The 20,824-nt window shown below is 42.9% G+C and overlaps 1 protein-coding gene across 1 annotated transcript; it reads left to right on the top strand.

Annotated features, from left to right (window-relative positions):
• The first annotated feature begins 531 nt into the window (after positions 1–531).
• Positions 532–20,391, top strand: CHMP7 (charged multivesicular body protein 7). The gene is made up of 10 exons (XM_058820158.1): positions 532–868; positions 1,764–1,938; positions 7,140–7,325; positions 9,789–9,922; positions 10,261–10,309; positions 11,859–11,978; positions 14,075–14,173; positions 16,324–16,384; positions 18,267–18,428; positions 19,945–20,391. The coding sequence occupies exons 1-10, from the start codon at positions 579–581 to the stop codon at positions 20,007–20,009; spliced, it is 1,341 nt and encodes a 446-aa protein (XP_058676141.1). The 5' UTR covers positions 532–578; the 3' UTR covers positions 20,010–20,391.
• The last annotated feature ends 433 nt before the right edge of the window (positions 20,392–20,824 follow it).

The following is a 20,824-nucleotide window of genomic DNA, read 5'->3' as shown; positions in this document are numbered from 1 at the left end:
TATGATAATAGTATTATATATAATAATAAGAGAATGTTGTAATAATGTGATATAATTATATAGATGATATAATATTATATAATATAGCATAATATGACATATTAATATTATTTAATATAGTAATAGTATAATTACTAGGTAATAATGATAATGATAACGATATTCAGAATGATGATGATGATGATGATGATAATCATGTTTAATGATGAAAGTTAAAATATATATTTATTCTGTATATGAGAGCGATGGGAAATATGTATAATATATATAATTATTATATATAGTCCCGAATAGTCGAAGCCCCGCCCCCTCACCAGTGGCCTTGACACTTTTGTGACCTCCACATATGACGTCACACTGACGTCACCACAGGAATCCGGGCGGCGATTGGGGGCGGGGCCCTTGACCCTCTCCGGGCCGTACCACAGCGGGGGCTGAGGGGGAGACGGCGCGGCCCACCCCAAGCGAGACGGGGGGGGCGCGGGGGTGGCACCGCGCATGCGCCGTGCGCGTCTCCCCTGAGGCGGGCGGTCGGCCGGGCCGGGCGGAGGCCGCGGCCGAGCCGGGGGCTCGCGTAGATGTGCAGCCCGGGGGAGGCCCCCCCTGGGCCGGCCCCGGCCGGGGACCTGCCCCCGGAGTGGGAGACAGATGATGAGCGCATGGCCTTCCTGTTCTCGGCCTTCAAGCAGAGCCGCGAGGTGAACAGCACCGAGTGGGACAGCAAGATGGCCTTCTGGGTCGGGCTGGTTCTGGCCCGCGGCCGGCGGAGGGGCGCGGTGAGGACGTGCCTGAGGGAGCTGCAGAACGGCTTCGAGCGGCGGGGCAGCGTCCCCTTGGGGCTCGGCACCGTCCTCAGGGAGCTGCTGAGGTAAAGGAGCTCGGGCAGGGTGTGGGGGGTGCCGGGGGATGCGGCTGGCGATGGATCCGCGCTGTGCCCGCCCGGAGGGGGAATTCTGCCCTGGCACGGGCTTCCCACAGCAGCTGTGGCTGCCCCGTGCCTGGAAGCGTCCAAGGCCGGCTTGGATGGGGCTTGGAGCAGCCTGAGGCAGTGTAGGGTGTCCTGGCATGGCAGGGGTGGCGCTGGGTGGGATTTGAGGTCCTTCCAAGCCAAAGCAGTCTGAGATTCTGTGAATTGCGTTCATGGTGTGTAAGTGGAATTTGGGAGGCCGAGCTGGACAGGGAGTCGGAGCTCAGGAGGTGTGGGAGGACAGGAATATTCCCACAGGAATATCGCTGCTAAACAGGGAGATAATCCCTGGAATGTTTTGGTGCCGCGGCTGCTGAGGGCACCGGGGATGTGTTGAGCTGTGTTTGCAACCAGAGATTTTGTGCTGTGAAATTGCAGCCCGGGACTGGTACCTCGAAGAGGCTCCAAACAGCAGGAGCTCTGTTGGTGACCTGAAAATTAAAACCAGTAGGTTTGAGAAGCTGTTGTTGCAATTTAATATAAAAACGGAGCTCTCCTGAAATGGCTGATTACCCCTAGAACTGACCCTCCCTGTTCATCCCCTCCTTTGATGCCTCATCAGTTTTGAGTAGAAAACTGGGAGAAACTTGCAAAATGGGAAAAAAGAGTAAACAAAAAGCACTTGGGATCCAGAGGAAGCAGGGGAGGAGTGGAAACCTGTGTGTTTCCAGCAATGAAATCTCAAACCTGAGCTGGATTTGGTGATAGAAAATGCCACTGAAGGATGGAGGATGTGCAGGATATCCAGTGTTTAGACTGGCTGTGTTCAGTTCCACCTGAATTATCTTCTCCCTAGACGTGGGAAGCTCCAGAGGGAGTCAGACTTCATGGCCAGTGTAGACAGCAGCTGGATCTCGTGGGGTGTGGGAGTTTTCATCCTGAAGCCCCTCAAGTGGACCCTCTCCAGCGTGCTGGGGGACAGCAAAATCCCTGAGGAAGAGGAGGTTCTGATTTACGTGGAGCTGCTGCAGGTGAGTGTTGTGGAGACCTTTTCCTGTGCATCTCCAGGAAAACCAGGTGTCATTTCCAGGGCTGAGCAGATCTTCCTTGGTGCTGCTGAGCCTGGAGAGGGATGTGTGGAGTGCCCTGGGGATGGGAAGGGATTTAGATGTTCCTTGAAAATGATGGAGCTGCTCCAAGGGCTGGAGCCAGGCTGGGAGAGCTGGAGGTGCTCACCTGGAGAGGAGAAACTGCAGGGAGAGCTCAGAGCCCTTCCAGGGGCTCCAGGAGAGCTGGAGAGGGATTTGCACAGGGGATGGAGGGACAGGGCACAGGGAATGGCTCCCACTGCCAGAGGGCAGGGATGGATGGGATGTTGGGCAGGAATTGTTCCCTGGGAGGGAGGGATGGAATTCCCAGGGAGCTGGGGCTGCCCCTGGATCCCTGGCAGTGCCCAAGGCCAGGCTGGAGCCCCTGGGACAGTGGGAGGTGTCCCTGCCATGGCAGGGGTGGCACTGGGGGGGATTTCAGGTCCTTCCATCCCAAACCATTCCATGGCTCTGACAGTGACTTCTCACTGACTCCAGGAGAAGGGAGGGACACAATTCCCTGCTTGTCCAGGGAGGTGAGAACTGTGCTGGGGATCCCAGGCTGGAGCTCATTCCTGTGCAGGAACTCTGAGCCCCAGCTCCATCTGCTCCGGGGGTGAGCAGGGGATGGGACAGTCCCAGCCTGGCTGGAGCTCATTCCTGTGCAGGACATGAGGAGCTCTGAGCCCCAGCTCCATTTTCTCTCAGGATGAACAGGGATGGGACAGTCCCAACCTGGCTGGAGCTCATTCCTGTGCAGGAACTCTGAGCCCCAGCTCCATCTGCTCCAGGGATGAGCAGGGATGGGACAGTCCCAGCCTGGCTGGAGCTCTTTCCTGTGCAGGAACTCTGAGCCCCAGCTCCATGTGCTCCAGGGGTGAGCAGGGGATGGGTCAGGCCCAGCCTGGCTGGAGCTCATTCCTGTGCAGGACATGGGGCTCAGAGTTCCTCAGCTCCATCTGCTCCTGGGATGAGCAGGGGGTGGGACAGGCACAGCCAGGCTGGAGCTGTGCTCATTCCTGTGCAGGAGCTCTGAGCCCCAGCTCCATCTGCTCCAGGGGTGAGCAGGAGATTGGACAGTCCCAGCCGGAGCTCATGCCTGTGCAGGACATGAGGAACTCTGAGCCCCAGCTCCATGTGCTCCAGGGGTGAGCAGGGGATGGGTCAGGCCCAGCCTGGCTGGAGCTCATTCCTGTGCAGGACATGGGGCTCAGAGTTCCTCAGCTCCATCTTCCCCAGGGGTGAGCAGGGGATGGATCAATCCCAGCCTGGCTGGAGCTCATTCCTGTGCAGGAGCTCTGAGCCCAGCTCCATCTGCTCCAGGGGATGGATCAATCCCAGCCTGGCCACCCAAATCCCCCAGCCCACATTCCCTGGGCATTATTGCAGCTGCTTTCCCATGGGGTTGGATCCTGGCCCAGCCCCCGTTCTCTCTCTGTTACTCTGTGTCTGCTGAATGAGCCCCAGGCCTTGCTGTGCTTCTCTGGGTTACTGTGTCCAGCAGAAATGCAGGAAATCTTTAAAAGCAGGAGTTTTTATTTGTTTCAAACCTGGGGAGGGATTTCCAGGAAGTGCAGGGGAAGCCCATTGATTGCCTGTGTGGTTCCTGTGCTGCTCCACAGCTTTCCAGGGAATGTCAATAGCAGAGTTTTGGTTTTTGTGGGTGACTGTTTCGAGAGTTCCCTGTGGCTCAGTGTGAAATTCACTCCAGAATAAAGCAGGAAGTGTCCAAGCTGGGAGGAAGGAGGTGTGGGAGGGTTTGGGAAGTGCAGGAATGCTGTGTGGACATCCCTGGGATGCCTTGGGGTGGCTGCCTACAACAGAGGCTAGACAGAGCTAGAGAATAAAGTGGGCATTTATTATTAATAAATTATAAATGTATTAATAAAAAAGTAAAGGGAATCAATAACAAATTAATAAATATTAATAACAAACAATAATTTAGTACATGTTAATAATAAATAATATTAATAATAAATAATATTAAAGGCCTTCAGTAGCTACACCTTGGGCAGTCAGCAGCCTCCAGGATGCACGGTGATCCTGAGTTTTTCAGACAGGTATGAGTTTGGTTCATTTACATTTCAGGGGTTAATTGTCCAATTACAGCTCCAGGTAATGAAGCAATTTACCCCCAGTTTGCTCCCCCAATTCACTTTGTTGATGCTTTTTGGGGCCTGAGGCAGCAGAGTGTTCCTGGATGTCAGGCCTGGAGGGGTTGTTCTGTGTGCCTAAAATGTGAAGCCAGTAACCAGCACTCTCTGTGGAGTTCAGAGTGATGCACTAAGGCAGGGCAGGATCTGGAAAATTCCAGAGGTGGAATCCTAAGGCATCACTGTGATTTATTAAAAAATTATGGGTATTGATCTAGTACCGATATCCAACTGTGACAGACAAAAACTCTCTAAGAGTTTAGAGTTAGACAGGGGATGTTTATTGTGGGATAGCTCCCAAATGCACACTGCAATTTACAGGTGATCACAGAGTCCTTTTGGGTATTGAATACCCAAAATACAAATACACATTCACATCTTTGGTACATCCCATTCCCAATATGAATATTGATCTAGTACCAATACCCAAAAACTCTCTGACAGTTTAAAGTTAGAAAGTGTTTGTTTATTGTGGGATAACTCCCAAATGCACACTGCAATTTACAGGTGATTATAGAGTCCTTTTATCTGTACAGGTATTGAATAACCAAAATACAAATGGATATTGATAACTTTGGTACTTCCCATTCCCAATATGGATATTGATCTAGTACTGATACCCAAAAACTCTCTGACGGTTTAAAGTGTGTGTTTATTGTGGGATAGCTCCCAAATACACACTGCAATTTACAGGTGATTACAGAGTCCTTTTATCTATACAAACATTGAATACCCAAAATACAAATAGATATTGATAACTTTGGTACATCCCATTCCCAATATGGATATTGATCTAGTACCGATATCCAAAAACTCTCTGACAGTTTTAAGTTAGAAATCAAACAACAATCAAAAAACAATTTACAGGTGTTTAAAGAGTCCTTTTATCCATACAGGTATTGAACACCCAAAATAGGAATACACATTCATAACTTTGGTACACCCCATTCCCCACTTCCCATGGTAATTAGTTCCAAAGGTATTAAGCCTGAGTAGTTTGAAATGGGTTGGTTGTCCCTTTCATGGGGAGGGGTCCCAAACTGAGGAAGTAAATTAAGTCTTCCTCGTTCTGACCTTTCTACATTTTCAATGCCAATATGACAAATGAACCCTTGGTAGAGCTCCCATTCCCCATCTTCAGTTGGTTTCAGAACAGAGGAAGCCACAATTGTCTTATGTTGCTAAAAACAATTGTCTTACATTCCTAAAAACAATTGTCTTACATTCCTAAAAACAATTGGCTTATGTTGCTAAAGACAATTGTCTTACGTTCCTAAAAACAATTGTCTTACGTTCCTAAAAACAATTGGCTTATGTTCCTAAAAGCTATTTATCATTTTCTATATTCATTATAAACCCAGCTAACAAACATTGTGTTGACAAGCAATCATTTATTAGTTAACTGCTAACTCTTAATTAAACTAAATGGGTACCCTGGATGAAGTGAACTCCAGTGAAGCTTATCTCTGACTAAACTCTTCACTATTACAGTGACCTGAGGAGGTCGCTTGGGGTGACAGAAAGACGAGAATCTTGTTTCTTGATCAGAAGGCTGGATTTATTGATATATGATATGTAATACATTATACTAAATAGAATAAAGAGAGAAGTTGCAGATGCTTGCTAAGCTAAGAATAGAAAGAAAGAATTTATAACAAAGTTGTGTCTAGGGACTCTGTTCCCAGCTTGCTCCTGTGATTGGCCCTTAATTATAAACATGGGAACATGAACTGTGGAGAGTTTAGTTCAAGCATGGCTTAAAGAAAAAGGCCATGAAGGCATACAGCTGAGAGAAAAGTAAAAGGTAGTTGCAAAGCAGTTCCAAAAGCAGTTCCCAGGCTGATTTTTATAAACAATTAGGCTCTCTCATGCATCACTTTATAAACAATAAGCTTCTCAGGCAGTCTTCCCATAACAAGCAAAACACCCTCTCTGGGAAAAGATGGCACCTTGGGAACAGATATGGAAGTTTTGGGAACCTTTCATATCACAGTGGGAACACTGGTTCTGTTTTTAATAAACAATTATAGGTATTGTAAAACAAAAGGAGTGGTTCGAGTTTTCTCTGTTAGCCTATCGTGAGCTTGGATTTTGTAATATGCATGAAGTTAATTAACACTATTATATAAAGTGGCTGATCGATCAGTAAATCTGAGTTTGATGCATCAAAGGATGGTCAGCTCCCTTCACTTCAATAATGAACTAATCACAGGTGCATCTTATTGCATTCTCCAGTAGTTGATAATCATTGTTTACATTCTTCTTCTGGGGCCTTTTGCTTCCCAGAAGATACACAACTCTAAAGAAAGGATTTCTGTGAAAAAATGTCTGCGACACTTCACTCCTGTTGAAGCCCCAAAACAGATAGCCTTCAAGAAATAATGAGTTAAAACATAGAATGTGAGGCATTTGAAGAAGGTATAGTATTAGGAAACACATGGAGCAATAAATCGGCTAAAGCATGGAACACAATGACAGGAAAGAGATAGGGATAGGAGAAGCGATGGGCTAAGCATGTTCAGAGCCAACAATGTCAAACCGACCCTAAGAACTTTGCCAAGCCATAGAGACCAAGCCAAGTACACCGGGAAGTGACCAAATTAGGAAAGAAGTTCAAAAGTTTAAAGAGGAAGACTCATCAGGAGACCCCAGCCCATGACGAAGGCAACCGGAACGACCACCAAGATGATCCTCAAAAGAAATGTCCACGCCCACGCTCCGCCTACGCCACGCCTCATATGAATATTCATACAAAGATGTAATTACGTATATGATCTGATGTAATCCCATATTCAAAACTGTATAAAAAGCTTGCTTTTGGTATGGGAAACTCGGAAATCCACTTTGTGATTTCCCCGACGCGTCGCAGTAAAATACCTCCTGCTTATTAGACTTAAGCTGAGTCTCTTAGGCAGTTATTCTCGCCTTTTGGGGCAAAATTCGGCATCACTGTAATACCCTGAATTCCCTGAGGTGTCTGTGTGCCTGCAGGAGAAGGCAGAGGAGGTTTACCGGCTGTACCAGAGCTCCGCCCTCTCGTCGCACCCCGTGGTGGCGCTCTCCGAGCTGCGCTCCCTGTGCGCCGGCCTGTGCCCCGATGAGAGAACCTTCTACCTGCTGCTGCTGCAGCTGCAGAAGGAGAAGAGGGTCACCATCCTGGAGCAGAATGGAGAGAAGGTACAGGGTCCAGGTGACTGCTTTGGGGTGGTGTCATCCCTGTCTTGCCTTCCATCTGCCTGGAGAGGAATGGATTGTAGGCGTTCTGGTGGCTGAAATGGGTGTGCTGTGGCTGGAAAGGTAAATTCCGTGTCCTTCAATGTGGGTGTAGGTGACAGAAAATTCTAATTGTGGCGTGGCAGGTGGTGGTGTGAGGCCCCCAGGATGAGGTGAGAGATGAGGATTTGACTCCATGTCCTCAGGAGGCTGATAGAATGTTATGTTATATTAAATTATATGAAATCCTATTATATTATATCCTATTAAATGATATCCTATCATATCCTATCATATTATATGAAATTATATAGTATTATATGATACAATATGAAATTATATTATATGAAATTATATTATATGATATGATACTATACTATATGAAATTATATGAAATTATATGAAATGATATGATATATGATATTACATTCTATTCTATTATAATATATTATATGAAATTATATGATATGAAATTATATCATATCCTGTCATACCATACCCTATCATATCCTGTCATTATATGAAATTATATGATATTATATCATATAATATGAAATGATATGATATGATATAATATGATATAATATGATATTACATTCTGTTCTATGAAATTATATGATATCCTATTATGTAATATCCTGTCATACCATGCCCTATCATATCCTGTCATATTATATGAAATTATATGATATGAAATTATATTATATGATATGAATAATATGAAATAATATAATATAATATGAAATAATATAATATAATATGAAATAATATAATATAATATAATATAATATAATATAATATAATATAATATAATATAATATAATCTTGTAAGAAATTATATGCTATATGATGTTACATTCTATTCTAATATATTATATGAAATGATATGAAATCCTATGCTATGATATCCTATTATGTCATATCCTATCATACCATATCCTGTCATATCATATCCTGTCATATTATATGAAATCATATCATATCATATTACATTACATTGTATTATATGAAATTATATGATATCCTATCATAACAAATCCTATTATATTATATGAAATTATGTCATATTATATTATATGAAATCATATGATATGATATTAATTATATACTAAAACTATACTAAAGAAAGGGAAAGAATACATCAGAAGGCTTGAAAAAATAATCATGAAAGCTCATGACTGACTCCTCAGAGTCCAACACAGCTGATGGTGATTGGTCATTAATTGAAAACAATTCACAGACCACATTCCAGAGGAGCAAAACATGGAGGAGCTGAGGCTTCTCATCTTCCCAGAAGAAATCCTGGTGAAGGGATTTCTCAGAAAATATCATGGTGACAGTAGGTTTCTTAAAGATTTATAATAATTCAGATTTAATTGAAGAGTTAAAACCATGGCAGACTGTGCAGGTTGACAATTCCCAACCACACAAACTCCACACCTCTTGAGTCAGCATGGAATTCCATGGTTTTGAAAAGCTTTTAATATCCTGTCATATTATAGGAAATTATATAGTATTATATTATATGATATGGCATTATATCATATTATATTATATGAAATCATATCATATCATATGAAATTATATTATATGATATAATATAATACAAGAAATTACATTATATGATATAAGAAATTATATTATATTATATTATATTATATTATATTATATTATATTATATTATATTATATTATATTATTATATAAAATTATATTATGTTAAAGTATATTATATGAAATTATATTATATCCTATTATATCATATCTGTCATATCCTATCATACCATATCCTCTCATATCCTATCCTGTCATATTGTATTATATGAAATTACATGATATGATATATTATATTATATTTATATTATATTATATTATATTATATTATATTATATTATATTATTAATATTATATTACATTACATTACATTATAGGAAATCCTATTCTATGATATCCTATTATCTAATATCCTATATATCCTATCATTCCATATCCTGTCATATTATATTATATGAAATTATATCATAAATATTATATATATATATATATATATATATATATATATATATATATATATAAATATTATACATTATATTCTGTTATGTTTGTCACTTCCTGCAGAGGTGCAGGCACTCAGCTCTGAGATTCCCCTTTCCCTGTAGTGTTCTGAAGTCCTTGGCAGTGTGACATTGCCATCCCCTTCCAGGATCCAGGGACAGCTTTAAACCTTCCAGGTGTTCCCTTGAGGCTTTTTCTTTCCACCCTGCTGATCCTGATCCTAGTTTAACATTAAATCCTCTGGTGCCTGGGACATCCTCATGACTCCAAGGCCTAAACTGGGAGTGCCAAAACTTCTTTTCCTTCCTTCCAAGTGAAATTATTCCTGATTGGGATTTCTGGGGGGTGACTCCAGCCTGTGCTGTGCTTTCAGATTGTGAAGTTTGCCCGAGGCCTCCACGCCAAGGTGTCCCCAATGAACGACGTGGACATTGGGGTTTATCAGCTGATGCAGAGTGAGCAGCTGCTGTCACAGAAGGTGGAGTCCCTTTCCCAGGAAGCAGAGAAGTAATTTGGGGAAGGGTGGTGGGAACAACATCTGTGGGATGTAGAACTTTGGGACACAATTAGAAGCTGCTTTCTCCTGTTGTTCTTTCCTGTTCATAAACAAAACAGTCACAGCCGTGTGCTGGGGCTTTCCCAGCCTTTGTTCCCTGTGAAAACAAGGTGCAGGGAGTGTTTGCAAGGATTTGGAATTCACTCAAGGACTTGTGGGACTCAGCAGAGGTTTGAGGGTGGTTGTGTCCAAAATGCACCTTGTGGTCCCCTCAGACAGAGGGAGGGTGGTTGTGGGTTGTGAAAAAAGGAAGAAATTTCCTTTCCTTTCTCCTTTTTCCATCTTGCAGGTGTAAAGAGGATGCCAGGAGTGCTTGCAGAGCTGGGAAGAAGCAGCTGGTGAGTGGCATTGCCAGGGCAATGTCCTGGAGCTGCCCCAGAACTGCAGATCAACTTGGGGGCCTCATCCCAGGGGTGTTGGAGTCATTCTAGCCAAGCGTTAATACACAGACCATTGTTTTTATTTGTCCTTACTTTCTACACCTCATGTAACTTTTCTGCTGGCAAATCTCATGGCTGCTGCTTAGCTCCAGTCACAGTTCTGTCTCTGAGGCCTGCCCTTTGCAGCTTTCCCAAACCCCTCTGATTTTAAGGATTCCCACACCATGGTGCCAGCAGGAATATTGGACTCCCCAAAGTGGGAATAAGCCCAGGGGAGGGGAGAGTTCCCAGATGTGTGTGTGACGCTGAGCTGAGGGCTCTGTGTGTGAGCTTAGCTATCTCTCTGTGTATTTGTGAAGCTGAGGGCTCTGTGTGTGAGCTGAGCTCTCTGGGTGTGTTTGTGAAGCTGAGCTGTGGTGTCTCTGTGTGAGCTGAGGTCTCTCTGTGTTTGTGAGCTGAGGTATCTGTGTGTGAGCTGAGCTCTGTGTGTGTGAGCTGAGGTATCTCTGTGTGTGTTTGTGAAGCTGAGCTCTGTCTGTATGTGTGTGTGTGATTTGATCTCTGTGTGATCTGAGCTCTGTGTGTTTGTGAAGCTGAGGTTTCTGTGTGTGAGCTGAGGTTTCTGTGTGTGATCTGAGCTCTGTGTGTTTGTGATCTGAGCTCTCTCTGTGTGTGATCTGAGCTCTCTGTGTGTCAGCTGAGGTATCTCTGTGTGTGTTTGTAAAGCTGAGCTCTCTGTGAGCTGAGCTCTGTGTGTGTGTGTGTGATTTGATCTCTGTGTGATCTGAGCTCTCTCTGTGTGTGAGGTGAGCTCTGTGTGTGTGTGAGGTGAGCTCTGTGTGTGTGTGTGTGAGCTGAGCTCTGTGTGTGTTTGTGAAGCTGAGGTTTCTGTGTGTGAGCTGAGCTCTGTGTGTGTGATCTGAGCTCTCTGTGTGTGATCTGAGCTCTCTGTGTGTGTGTGATCTGAGCTCTCTGTGTGTGTGATCTGAGCTCTGTGTGTGTGTGTGTGAGTGAGCTGAGGTCTGTGTGCATGTTTGTGATCTGAGCTCTGTGTGTGTGTGAGCTGAGGTATCTCTGTGTGTTTGTGAGCTGAGCTCTGTGTGTGTGTGAGATCTGATCTCTCTGTGATATGAGCTCTCTCTCTGTGTGATCTGAGCTCCTTCTCTGTATGTGTGTGTGTGAGCTGAGCTCTGTGTGTGTGTGTGTGTGTGTGTGTGATTTGATCTCTCTGTGTGATCTGAGCTCTCTGCGTGTGTTATGTGTATGTGTGTGAGCTGAGCTCTCTGTGATTGGAGCTCTCTGTCTGTGTTTGTGATCTGATCTCTGTGTGATCTCTCTCTGTCTCTGTGTGATCTGAGCTCTGTGTGTGTGTGTGTGTGTGTGTGTGTGTGAGATTTGATCTCTCTCTCTCTCTGTGATCTGAGCTCTCTGTGTGTGTGTGTGTGTGTGATTTGATCTCTCTCTCTGTGTGATCTGAGCTCTGTCTCTGTGTTTGTGTCCCTGGCAGGCCCTGAGGTGCCTCAAGGCCAAGCGGAGGACGGAGCGGCGCATCGAGGAGCTGCACTCCAAGCTGGATGCAGTGCAGGGAATCCTGGATCGGATCTACGCCTCCCAGACCGACCAGATGGTACCGAGGGCTCCTCCCCTGCTCCTCCCTGGGCTCCTCCCCTGCTCCTCCCCTGCTCCTTCCCTGCTCCTCCCCTGCTCCTTCCCGTGCTCCCCCCTGGGCTCCTTCCCCTGCTCCTCCCCTGCTCCCCCCTGGGCTCCTTCCCCTGCTCCTCCCCTGCTCCTTCCCTGCTCCTTCCCCTGCTCCCCCCTGGGCTCCTCCCCTGCTCCTTCCCCTGCTCCTTCCCCTACTCCTCCCCTGCTCCTCCCTGGGCTCCTCCCCTGCTCCTCCCTGGGCTCCTCCCCTCATCTCTTGTCGTCTGCATCTTAACAAAAACCTTTTCCACTATGTCTGGTAAGAAGACACTGTGCCAGCACATAAAACATCCCCCATCGTGTTTTAGAAGTTACTCCCCTCATCCCTTGGCCCCAGGGCTGGCATTTCCCTGGCCGTGTCCCTCTGCACAAAGCTCCTCCATGTCCTGCTGTTTCTCCAAGGATGCTGCTCAGGAGTCAGCTCTGGAGAGCAGCTCCCACTGTTTCCATCAGCACTGTGCATATTTGTCTTTTATTTTGAATTTCAAGGTATTTAATACCAACCATCACCATTGTGCATCTTCATCTCTTTCATTTTTAATTTCAAGGTATTTAATACCTGCTAGGCTGGAGTTCATGAGCATTGTGCATTTTAATCTCTTTCATTTTTAATTTCCAAGTGTTTAATGCCTTTCAGGCTGGAGTTCATGAGCACTGTGCATCTTAATCTCTTTCATTTTTAATTTCAAGGTATTTTATACCTACCAGCCTGGATTTCATCAGCACTGTGCATCTTTCTGTCTTTTATTTTGAATTTCCATTTATTTATTACCTACCAGGCAGAAGTTCATAAGCATTGTGCTGTATTTTATTTTTAATTTCAAGGTATTTAATGCCTGCCAGGCTGAAGTTCATCAGTACTGTGCATCGTAATCTCTTTTATTTTTAATTTCCAAGTGTTAAATGCCTTTCAGGCTGGAGTTCATGAGCACTGGGCATCTTCAACTCTTTTATTTTGAATTTCCAGGTATTTAATAGCCTGGATTTCATCAGCATTGTGCATCTTTCTGTCTTTTATTTTGAATTTCCATGTATTTAATACCTACCAGGCTGAAGTTCATCAGCTTTGTGCATCTTGGTCTGTTTTATTTTGAATTTCCAGGTGTTTATCCTCTGTTTTATTTGAATTTCCAGGTGTTTATCATCTGTTTTATTTAAATTTCCAGGTATTTAACATCATTTTTATTTAAATTTCCAGCTGTTTATCCTCTGTTTTATTTAAATTTCCAGGTGTTCAATGCCTACCAGCCTGAAGTTCATCAGCACTGTGCATCTTCATCTGTTTAATTTAAATTTCCAGCTGTTTATCTTCTGTTTTATCTGAATTTTCAGGTGTTTATCCTCTGTTTTATTTGAATTTCCAGGTATTTATCATCAGTTTTATTTAAATTTCCAGGTGTTTAACATCTGTTTTATTTGAATTTCCAGGTATTTATCATCATTTTTATTTAAATTTCCAGCTGTTTATGCTGTGTTTTATCTGAATTTCCAGGCGTTCAATGCCTACCAGGCTGAAGTTCATCAGCACTGTGCATCTTCATCTGTTTAATTTGAATTTCCAGGTGTTTAACATCTGTTTTATTTAAATTTCCAGGTGTTTATCCTCTATTTAATTTGAATTTCCAGCTGTTTATGCTGTGTTTTATCTGAATTTCCAGGTGTTCAATGCCTACCAGGCTGAAGTTCATCAGCACTGTGCATCTTCATCTGTTTAATTTGAATTTCCAGGTGTTTATCCTCTGTTTTATTTAAATTTCCAGGTATTTATCCTCTGTTTTATCTGAATTTCCAGGTGTTTATCCTCTGTTTTATTTGAATTTCCAGGTTTTCAATGCCTACCAGGCTGAAGTTCATCAGCACTGTGCATCTTCATCTGTTTAATTTGAATTTCCAGGTGTTTAACATCAGTTTTATTTAAATTTCCAGGTGTTTATCATCAGTTTTATTTAAATGTCCAGGTGTTTAACATCATTTTTATTTAAATTTCCAGCTGTTTATCCTCTGTTTTATTTAAATTTCCAGGTGTTCAATGCCTACCAGGCTGGAGTGGGGGCTCTCAAGCTCTCCATGAGGGACGTGACTGTGGAGAGGGCAGAGAACTTGGTGGATCAGATCCAAGAGGTAAAGAAACCTGCCCAGATGTTAATTAATTAATTATTCATTCTTTGCTTACTTTTAATTAGTTTTAATTAGTTTTTTCCCTCTATGGCACTAAATAAACTGACTTAATTTTGAGCTAAAACCTGAGCAGGAAGGTTTCTGTGTCTTCTGGTTGTGCTGCAATGTATTTGAATTTATTTGAAATTTTCTGGGGTTTTTTGGTCGGCAATATTGGGGAAGCAGCCAGCTTTCCTAGACAGTCCTTGGGTGCTTTAAAAATACAAATTAAACATTTGCAAGCTGGAATGAACAGTGTGCATGAAACAGCCTGACATTTTATTTTATTTTATTTTATTTTATTTTATTTTATTTTATTTTATTTTATTTTATTTTATTTTTCTATTTTATTATTATTTTACTCTATTTTATTCTACTTTATTCTACTTTGTCTTTTGTTTTATTGTACTTTATTGTATTTTATTTTATTTTTCTATTGTATTATTATTTTACTTTATTTTATTCTACTTTATTCTACTTTATTCTACTTTGTCTTTTGTTTTATTGTACTTTATTGTATTTTATTTCATTTTTCTATTTTATTATTATTTTACTCTATTTTATTCTACTTTATTCTACTTTATTCTACTTTGTCTTTTGTTTTATTGTACTTTATTTTATTTCATTTTATTTTTCTATTTTATTATTATTTTACTTTATTTTATTCTACTTTATTCTACTTTATTATACTTTGTCTTTTGTTTTATTGTACTTTATTGTATTTTATTTTATTTTTCTATTTTATTATTATTTTACTCTATTTTATTCTACTTTATTATACTTTGTCTTTTGTTTTATTGTACTTTATTGTATTTTATTTTATTTTTCTATTTTATTATTATTTTACTCTATTTTATTCTACTTTATTATACTTTGTCTTTTGTTTTATTGTACTTTATTGTATTTTATTTTATTTTTTAATTTCATTTGTATTTTATTTTATTTATTTATTATTTTTATTTAATTTTTAAAATTTTATTCTATTTCTTTTTAGTTTCTTATTTTATTTTATTTCTTTTAATTTTATTTTATTTTAAAAAATTTATTTTATTTTATTTCTTTTAATTTTTTTATTATATTACTTTGGTTTTTTATTTTTTATTCCTATTTATTTATTTATTCTATTTTATTTCTGTTCTATTTTTATTTTATTTTATTTTATTTTATTTTATTTTATTTTATTTTATTTCTGTTACTTTTATTTTAAAATTTTATTTTATTTTCTTTCTTTTAATTTTTTTATTTTATTACTTTGGTATTTTATTTTATGTTATTCCTTTTTTATTTATTTATTCTATTTTATTTCTGTGCTATTTTTATTTTATTTTATTTTATTCATTTTTTGCTTATTTATTCTATTTTATTTCTGTTCTATTTTATTTCTGTTCTATTTTATTTCTGTTCTATTTTTATTTTATTTATTTTAATTTTATTTTTAAAATTTTATTTTATTTTATTTCTTTTAAATTTTTTATTTTTTACTTTGGTATTTCATTTTATTTTATTCATTTTTTTTACTTATTTGTTCTATTTTATTTCTGTTCTATTTTATTTCTGTTCTATTTTTATTTTATTTTATTTTTAAAATTTTATTTTATTTCTTTTAAATTTTTTATTTTATTACTTTGGTATTTTATTTTATTCATTTTTAATTTATTCTATTTCTGTTTTATTTTATTATTTTATTTTACTGCATTGTACTTTGTCTTTTATTTTATTGTACTTTATTGTATTTTATTTTATTGTACTTTATTGTATTTTTTATTTTATTTTATTTATTTATTATCTTTATTTTTAAAATTTTATTTTATTTCTTTTTAATTTTTAATTTCATTTTATTACTTTGTTTTATTACACAGTTTTACTCCCACTGTGAAATCCTGCTTTGGGTTTGATCCTCAAATGTGCCACCCTTGGTGGTGTTGTTTATTCTGAAATAATCTTCATGTTCCTTGTGAAAGCCAAGGTGGAAATTCTGCACTAATTCCTGCTGCCTTCAGGCCAATTCCTGCTACTTCTGATTTTGTTTTTGATTTCTGCTGTTGCTGGAGCAGCTGCAGCAGGGCACAGAAGGAATTTCTGATCTGGATCTCATCGTGTTTATTTTCCCTCAGCTCTGTGACACTCAAGATGAAGTGGCCCAGACCCTGGCTGGAGTGGGGATCAACGGGCTGGGTATGTGCTGGCCTTTCGTCCTTGGCTTCTGCTTTGCTGCTCCTTCCTTTCCCTGCTCCCTCCTTTCCCTGCTCCCTCCTTTCCCTGCTCCCTCCTTTCCCTGCTCCCTCCTTTCCCTGCTCCTTCCTTTCCCTGCTCCCTCCTTTCCCTGACTCCCCCTTTCCCTGCTCCCTCCTTTCCCTTACTCCTCCTTTCCCTGCTCCCTCCTTTCCCTGACTCCCTCCTTTCCCTTACTCCTTCCTTTCCTTTACTCCTTCCTTTCTCTTACTCCTTCCTTTCTCTTACTCCATCCCATCCCTGCTCCCTCCTTGCCCTTACTTAATCCCTTCCTGCTTCTTCCTTTCCCTTACTCCTTCCTTTCCCTGCTCCTTCCTTTCCCTGCTCCTTCCTTTCCCTGCTCCTTCCTTTCCCTGCTCCTTCCTTTCTCTGCTCCCTCCATCCCTTTTCCCTCCCATCCCTTTCCCCTCCCTTCCCTTTCTCCCTCCTTTCCCTTTTCCCTCCCTTCCCTTTTTCCCTCCCATCCCTTTTTCCCTCCTTTCCCTTTCCCCTCCTTTCCCTTTTTCCCTCCTTTCCCTTTTTCCCTCCTTTCCCTTTTCCCTCCCATCCCTGCTCCCTCCCTTCCCTGCTCCCTCCTTTCCCTGCTCCTTCCTTTCCCTTCCTCCCTCCTTTCCCTTACTCCTCCTTTCCCTGCTCCCTCCTTTCCCTGACTCCCTCCTTTCCCTTACTCCCTCCTTTCCCTTACTCCTTCCTTTCCCTTACTCCTTCCTTTCCTTTACTCCTTCCTTTCTCTTACTCCATCCCATCCCTGCTCCCTCCTTGCCCTTACTTAATTCCTTCCTGCTCCTTCCTTTTCCTTACTCCTTCCTTTCCCTGCTGCTTCCTTTTCCTTACTCCTTCCTTTCCCTACCTCCATCCCTTTTCCTGCTCCTTCCTTTCCCTGCTCCTTCTTTTTCCTTACTCCCTCTTTTCCCTGCTCTTTCCTTTTCATTGCTCCTTCCATTCCCTGCTCCCTCCCTTCTCTGCTCCCTCCTTTCCCTTCCTCCGTCCTTTTCCTGCTCCATCCCTTTCCCTGCTCCTTCCTTTCCCTGCTCCCTCCGTCCCTTTTCCCTCCCTTCCCTTTTTCCCTCCCATCCCTTTTTCCCTCCCATCCCTGCTCCCTCCCTTCCCTTTCTCCCTCCTTTCCCTTTCTCCCTCCTTTTTCCCTCTCATCCCTTTTTCCCTCCTTTCCCTTTCCCCTCCTTTCCCTTTTTCCCTCCCATCCTTTTTTCCCTCCTTTCCCTTTTTCCCTCCTTTCCCTTTTCCCTCCCATCCCTTTTTCCCTCCCATCCTTTTTTCCCTCCTTTCCCTTTTTCCCTCCTTTCCCTTTTCCCTCCCATCCCTGCTCCCTCCCTTCCCTGCTCCCTCCCCACATTCAGCGCCTTCCTGGGGCAATAAACTCTTCCCAAAACACCAAAGTTGGTGCCTGAAGGGAATGGGAGCAGGGATTTCTCCCCTCTGACAGTTTCTCCATCTCCAAATCCTCGTGGTCCCTGTTTGGGGCTGGCTTTCAGTTCAAAGCTGGGTAATGTTGGTTTAAATCTATTTTTAGGGCAGCTGCTGCTTTGTTTTGTTGAAGTGATGAGCTTTTTCCTCTGGCCTGGTTGCTGCTGCAGCTTGTTTGCCTCTGCTGAAAGGTGCCAGAGCTTCTTGGCCTCAGTGCCAAGGAAAAAAGTCTCCTCCCTGAGATCAGGACTGAAATTTCAGTCCTTTAAAAGAAGTACAGGAAATTCCTTGTGAGTAACAATGGAGGGAAGGAATAACAGCTCAGTTTTGGATCTCAGTCTCTGCTGTGAGGATGCCACTGAATTCTCCTTGGAGCTGAAATCTTTTCTTTGCTCAGCAGAGATGGACTCTGAGGAGCTGGAGCAGGAGCTGGACAGTCTCCTGCAGGACTCCAGCAAGGATTCCCTGGATCTGCCTCCCGTCCCCCAGAAGGTGCTGAGTGCCCCCATCTCTGATGCCGAGCTGGAAGCTGAGCTGGAGCAGCTCTCTGTGTCTGCTGGAGGTGGGAATGGCAGCAGGGCCTGGGAGGGGCTGCTCTGGGAGCTGGGACAGCCCTGGGCAGCACAGGGGCAGCAGAGGCCTGGCAGAGCTGGGAATTCTGCCTGGATCCAGGCTCAGGAGAGCTAAACCCAATCCTGAACTGGGAATTCTGCCTGGATCCAGGCTCAGGAGAGCTAAACCCAATCCTGAACTGGGAATTCTGCCTGGATCCAGGCTCAGGAGAGCTAAACCCAATCCTGAGCTGGGAATTCTGCCTGGATCCAGGCTCAGGAGAGCTAAACCCAATCCTGAACTGGGAATTCTGCCTGGATCCAGGTTAAACAGAGTTAAACCCAGTCCTGAACTGGGAATTCTGCCTGGATCCAGGTTCAACATAGCTAAACTCAGTCCTGGGAGAGCTGGGAATTCTGTCTGGATCCTGCTTGAGCAGAGCTTAACCCAGTCCTGAGCTGGGAATTCTAGATCCAGGCTCAGGAGAGATAAACCCAGTCCTGAGCTGGGAATTCTGGATCCAGGCTCAGGAGAGATAAACCCAGTCCTGAGCTGGGAATTCTGCCTGGATCCAGGTTCAGCAGAGTTTAACCCAGTCCTGGCAGAGCTGGGAATTCTGTGTGAATCCTGCTTCAGTAGAGCTTAACCCAGTCCTGGCAGAGCTGGAAATTCTGGATCCAGGCTCAGGAGAGTTAAACCCAGTCCTGAGCTGGGAATTCTGCCTGGATCCAGGTTAAACAGAGTTAAACCCAGTCCTGAACTGGGAATTCTGCCTGGATCCAGGTTAAACAGAGTTAAACCCAGTCCTGAGCTGGGAATTCTGCCTGGATCCAGGTTAAACAGAGTTAAACCCAGTCCTGGCAGAGCTGGGAATTCTGCCTGGATCCTTTGCCAGGGGTGGAGGGAGAGCTGAAGGCTCTGTGAGGGAGCTGCTGCTTGGACAAATTGCTTTTTTACATTTAACAAAGTTGTACAAAGCCAGGCAGTGTTGGAAGGGATAAACCAGAATTTTCTAAACAGGATTTGTCCAGCACTCAGCATCTCCCCTGGAATGCTCTTCATGTGGGACAGGCTTGCTTAAGCTGGGCTTTATTTACTGATTAGGAAATAAATCATAAGAATGATAAATAAATCATATTTTATGATTTATTAATGATCTTTTTGTGTCCCTTCCAACTGAGGATATCCCATGATTCAGTAACAGTGAATGACCAGAGTTTATGGGCTTGCACTGAGCTTTCCCTACACCTGTCCTGGACAGTTCCAGTTTTCCTTTTGGGAATCTGTTCATGAGCAATTCCACAGGATTGGCCTTGTAGTTTTCTTTTGGGTTGAGCATGTTATAACCCCAATTTCCAAGGCATTCCCTGGAAATTCCCAGGGCATGACATGCTCCACGTGGAACACGTGATTCCAGGGGGATGGAGCAGAGCAGGGAAGCCCCTGGGCACTCTGGAATGGTATTGGGTGGTTGTGGGTGGGTTTGATGAGTTCTGATCTTTTCTCTGATGCAATTCCCTTCACAGATGTGGCACAAAAGACTCCCTCTGCTTCTTCTGAACCCAAAACAGCTGTGGGACTGAATCTCTGAAGAGCCAACAGAATCCTGTTGCTGCAGCTTGGGAAGTGTCTCAATGTTCCTTAACTGATGACCAGAACTTCCAAGGAGAGGGGAGCAGCCCTGTCCTCCTGGATCTGTCTTTGCTCAGCAGCAGGAGCCACTGCCATGACAATCCACTCTGGACCTGGCCCCAGCTGGTGTTTGTCATCTGTGCCAACATCTGCTCTCGAGCTGACTTGTGACCCCAAGTCACTGCCACATCCAGTCTTCCCTCTGGGAACACAACTCCAGCCAAGATAAAAACTCTTCTGTGTCCATAGCAGTGCTCGGTTTTGGGTTTGATTTTGGTTTCTCTTCCTTTGCTGTGGCTGATGTTGAGAATCTGAGCAGCAGCAGCGTTGCAGTGGCTCAACATTTGGCTGTTTGTGTGGTTGTTTAGAACACTTGGCACATCAGTCCTGCCCTTAAACACCTGGTGCTTGTCGTGTCCCTCCCTCTGGATCCTGCACTGACAGCCAGGCACTGGATCTGCTCAGTTTGAGGAGATTTTGGTGCTGCTCAGAGAGGGCAGCAAGGGCAAGCACAAGACAAAAGAATCCCTCTCTCTGTAATGACATTAAGGCCTTAAAAGGGAGACCTGCAAAAGATTCCCCCAGAGGAGTTTCGGGCTCTTGTGGCCAAGGCTGCTCTTTCTGCTGGCACTTGAAATTGGAGCTGGTGGCTATTTTTGTATCACCCCTGTAAGCAAAACTCCTGGGGAGCTGCAGGGTGCTGGCTCTGAGCTGCCATGGAGGGATTTGGGGTGGGAAATAAATCAAGGGATCCCTTGGGAGGGCACAGCCCCA

This window comes from Ammospiza caudacuta, chromosome 26 (assembly GCF_027887145.1).
Source record: "Ammospiza caudacuta isolate bAmmCau1 chromosome 26, bAmmCau1.pri, whole genome shotgun sequence".
Lineage (NCBI taxonomy): Eukaryota > Metazoa > Chordata > Aves > Passeriformes > Passerellidae > Ammospiza > Ammospiza caudacuta.
Note: the sequence above shows the minus strand (reverse complement) of the source record. Positions and strands in the feature narration are given on the sequence as shown.

Excerpts from the sequence above, each read along its gene's own strand:
- CHMP7 (XM_058820158.1), top strand. The coding sequence starts at position 579 with ATGTGCAGCCCGGGGGAGGCCCCCCCTGGGCCGGCCCCGGCCGGGGAC. Across the intron at positions 1,939-7,139 it reads TTTACGTGGAGCTGCTGCAG|GAGAAGGCAGAGGAGGTTTA; the intron begins GTGAGTGTTGTG and ends GTGTGCCTGCAG. Across the intron at positions 11,979-14,074 it reads CCTCCCAGACCGACCAGATG|GTGTTCAATGCCTACCAGGC; the intron begins GTACCGAGGGCT and ends TTAAATTTCCAG.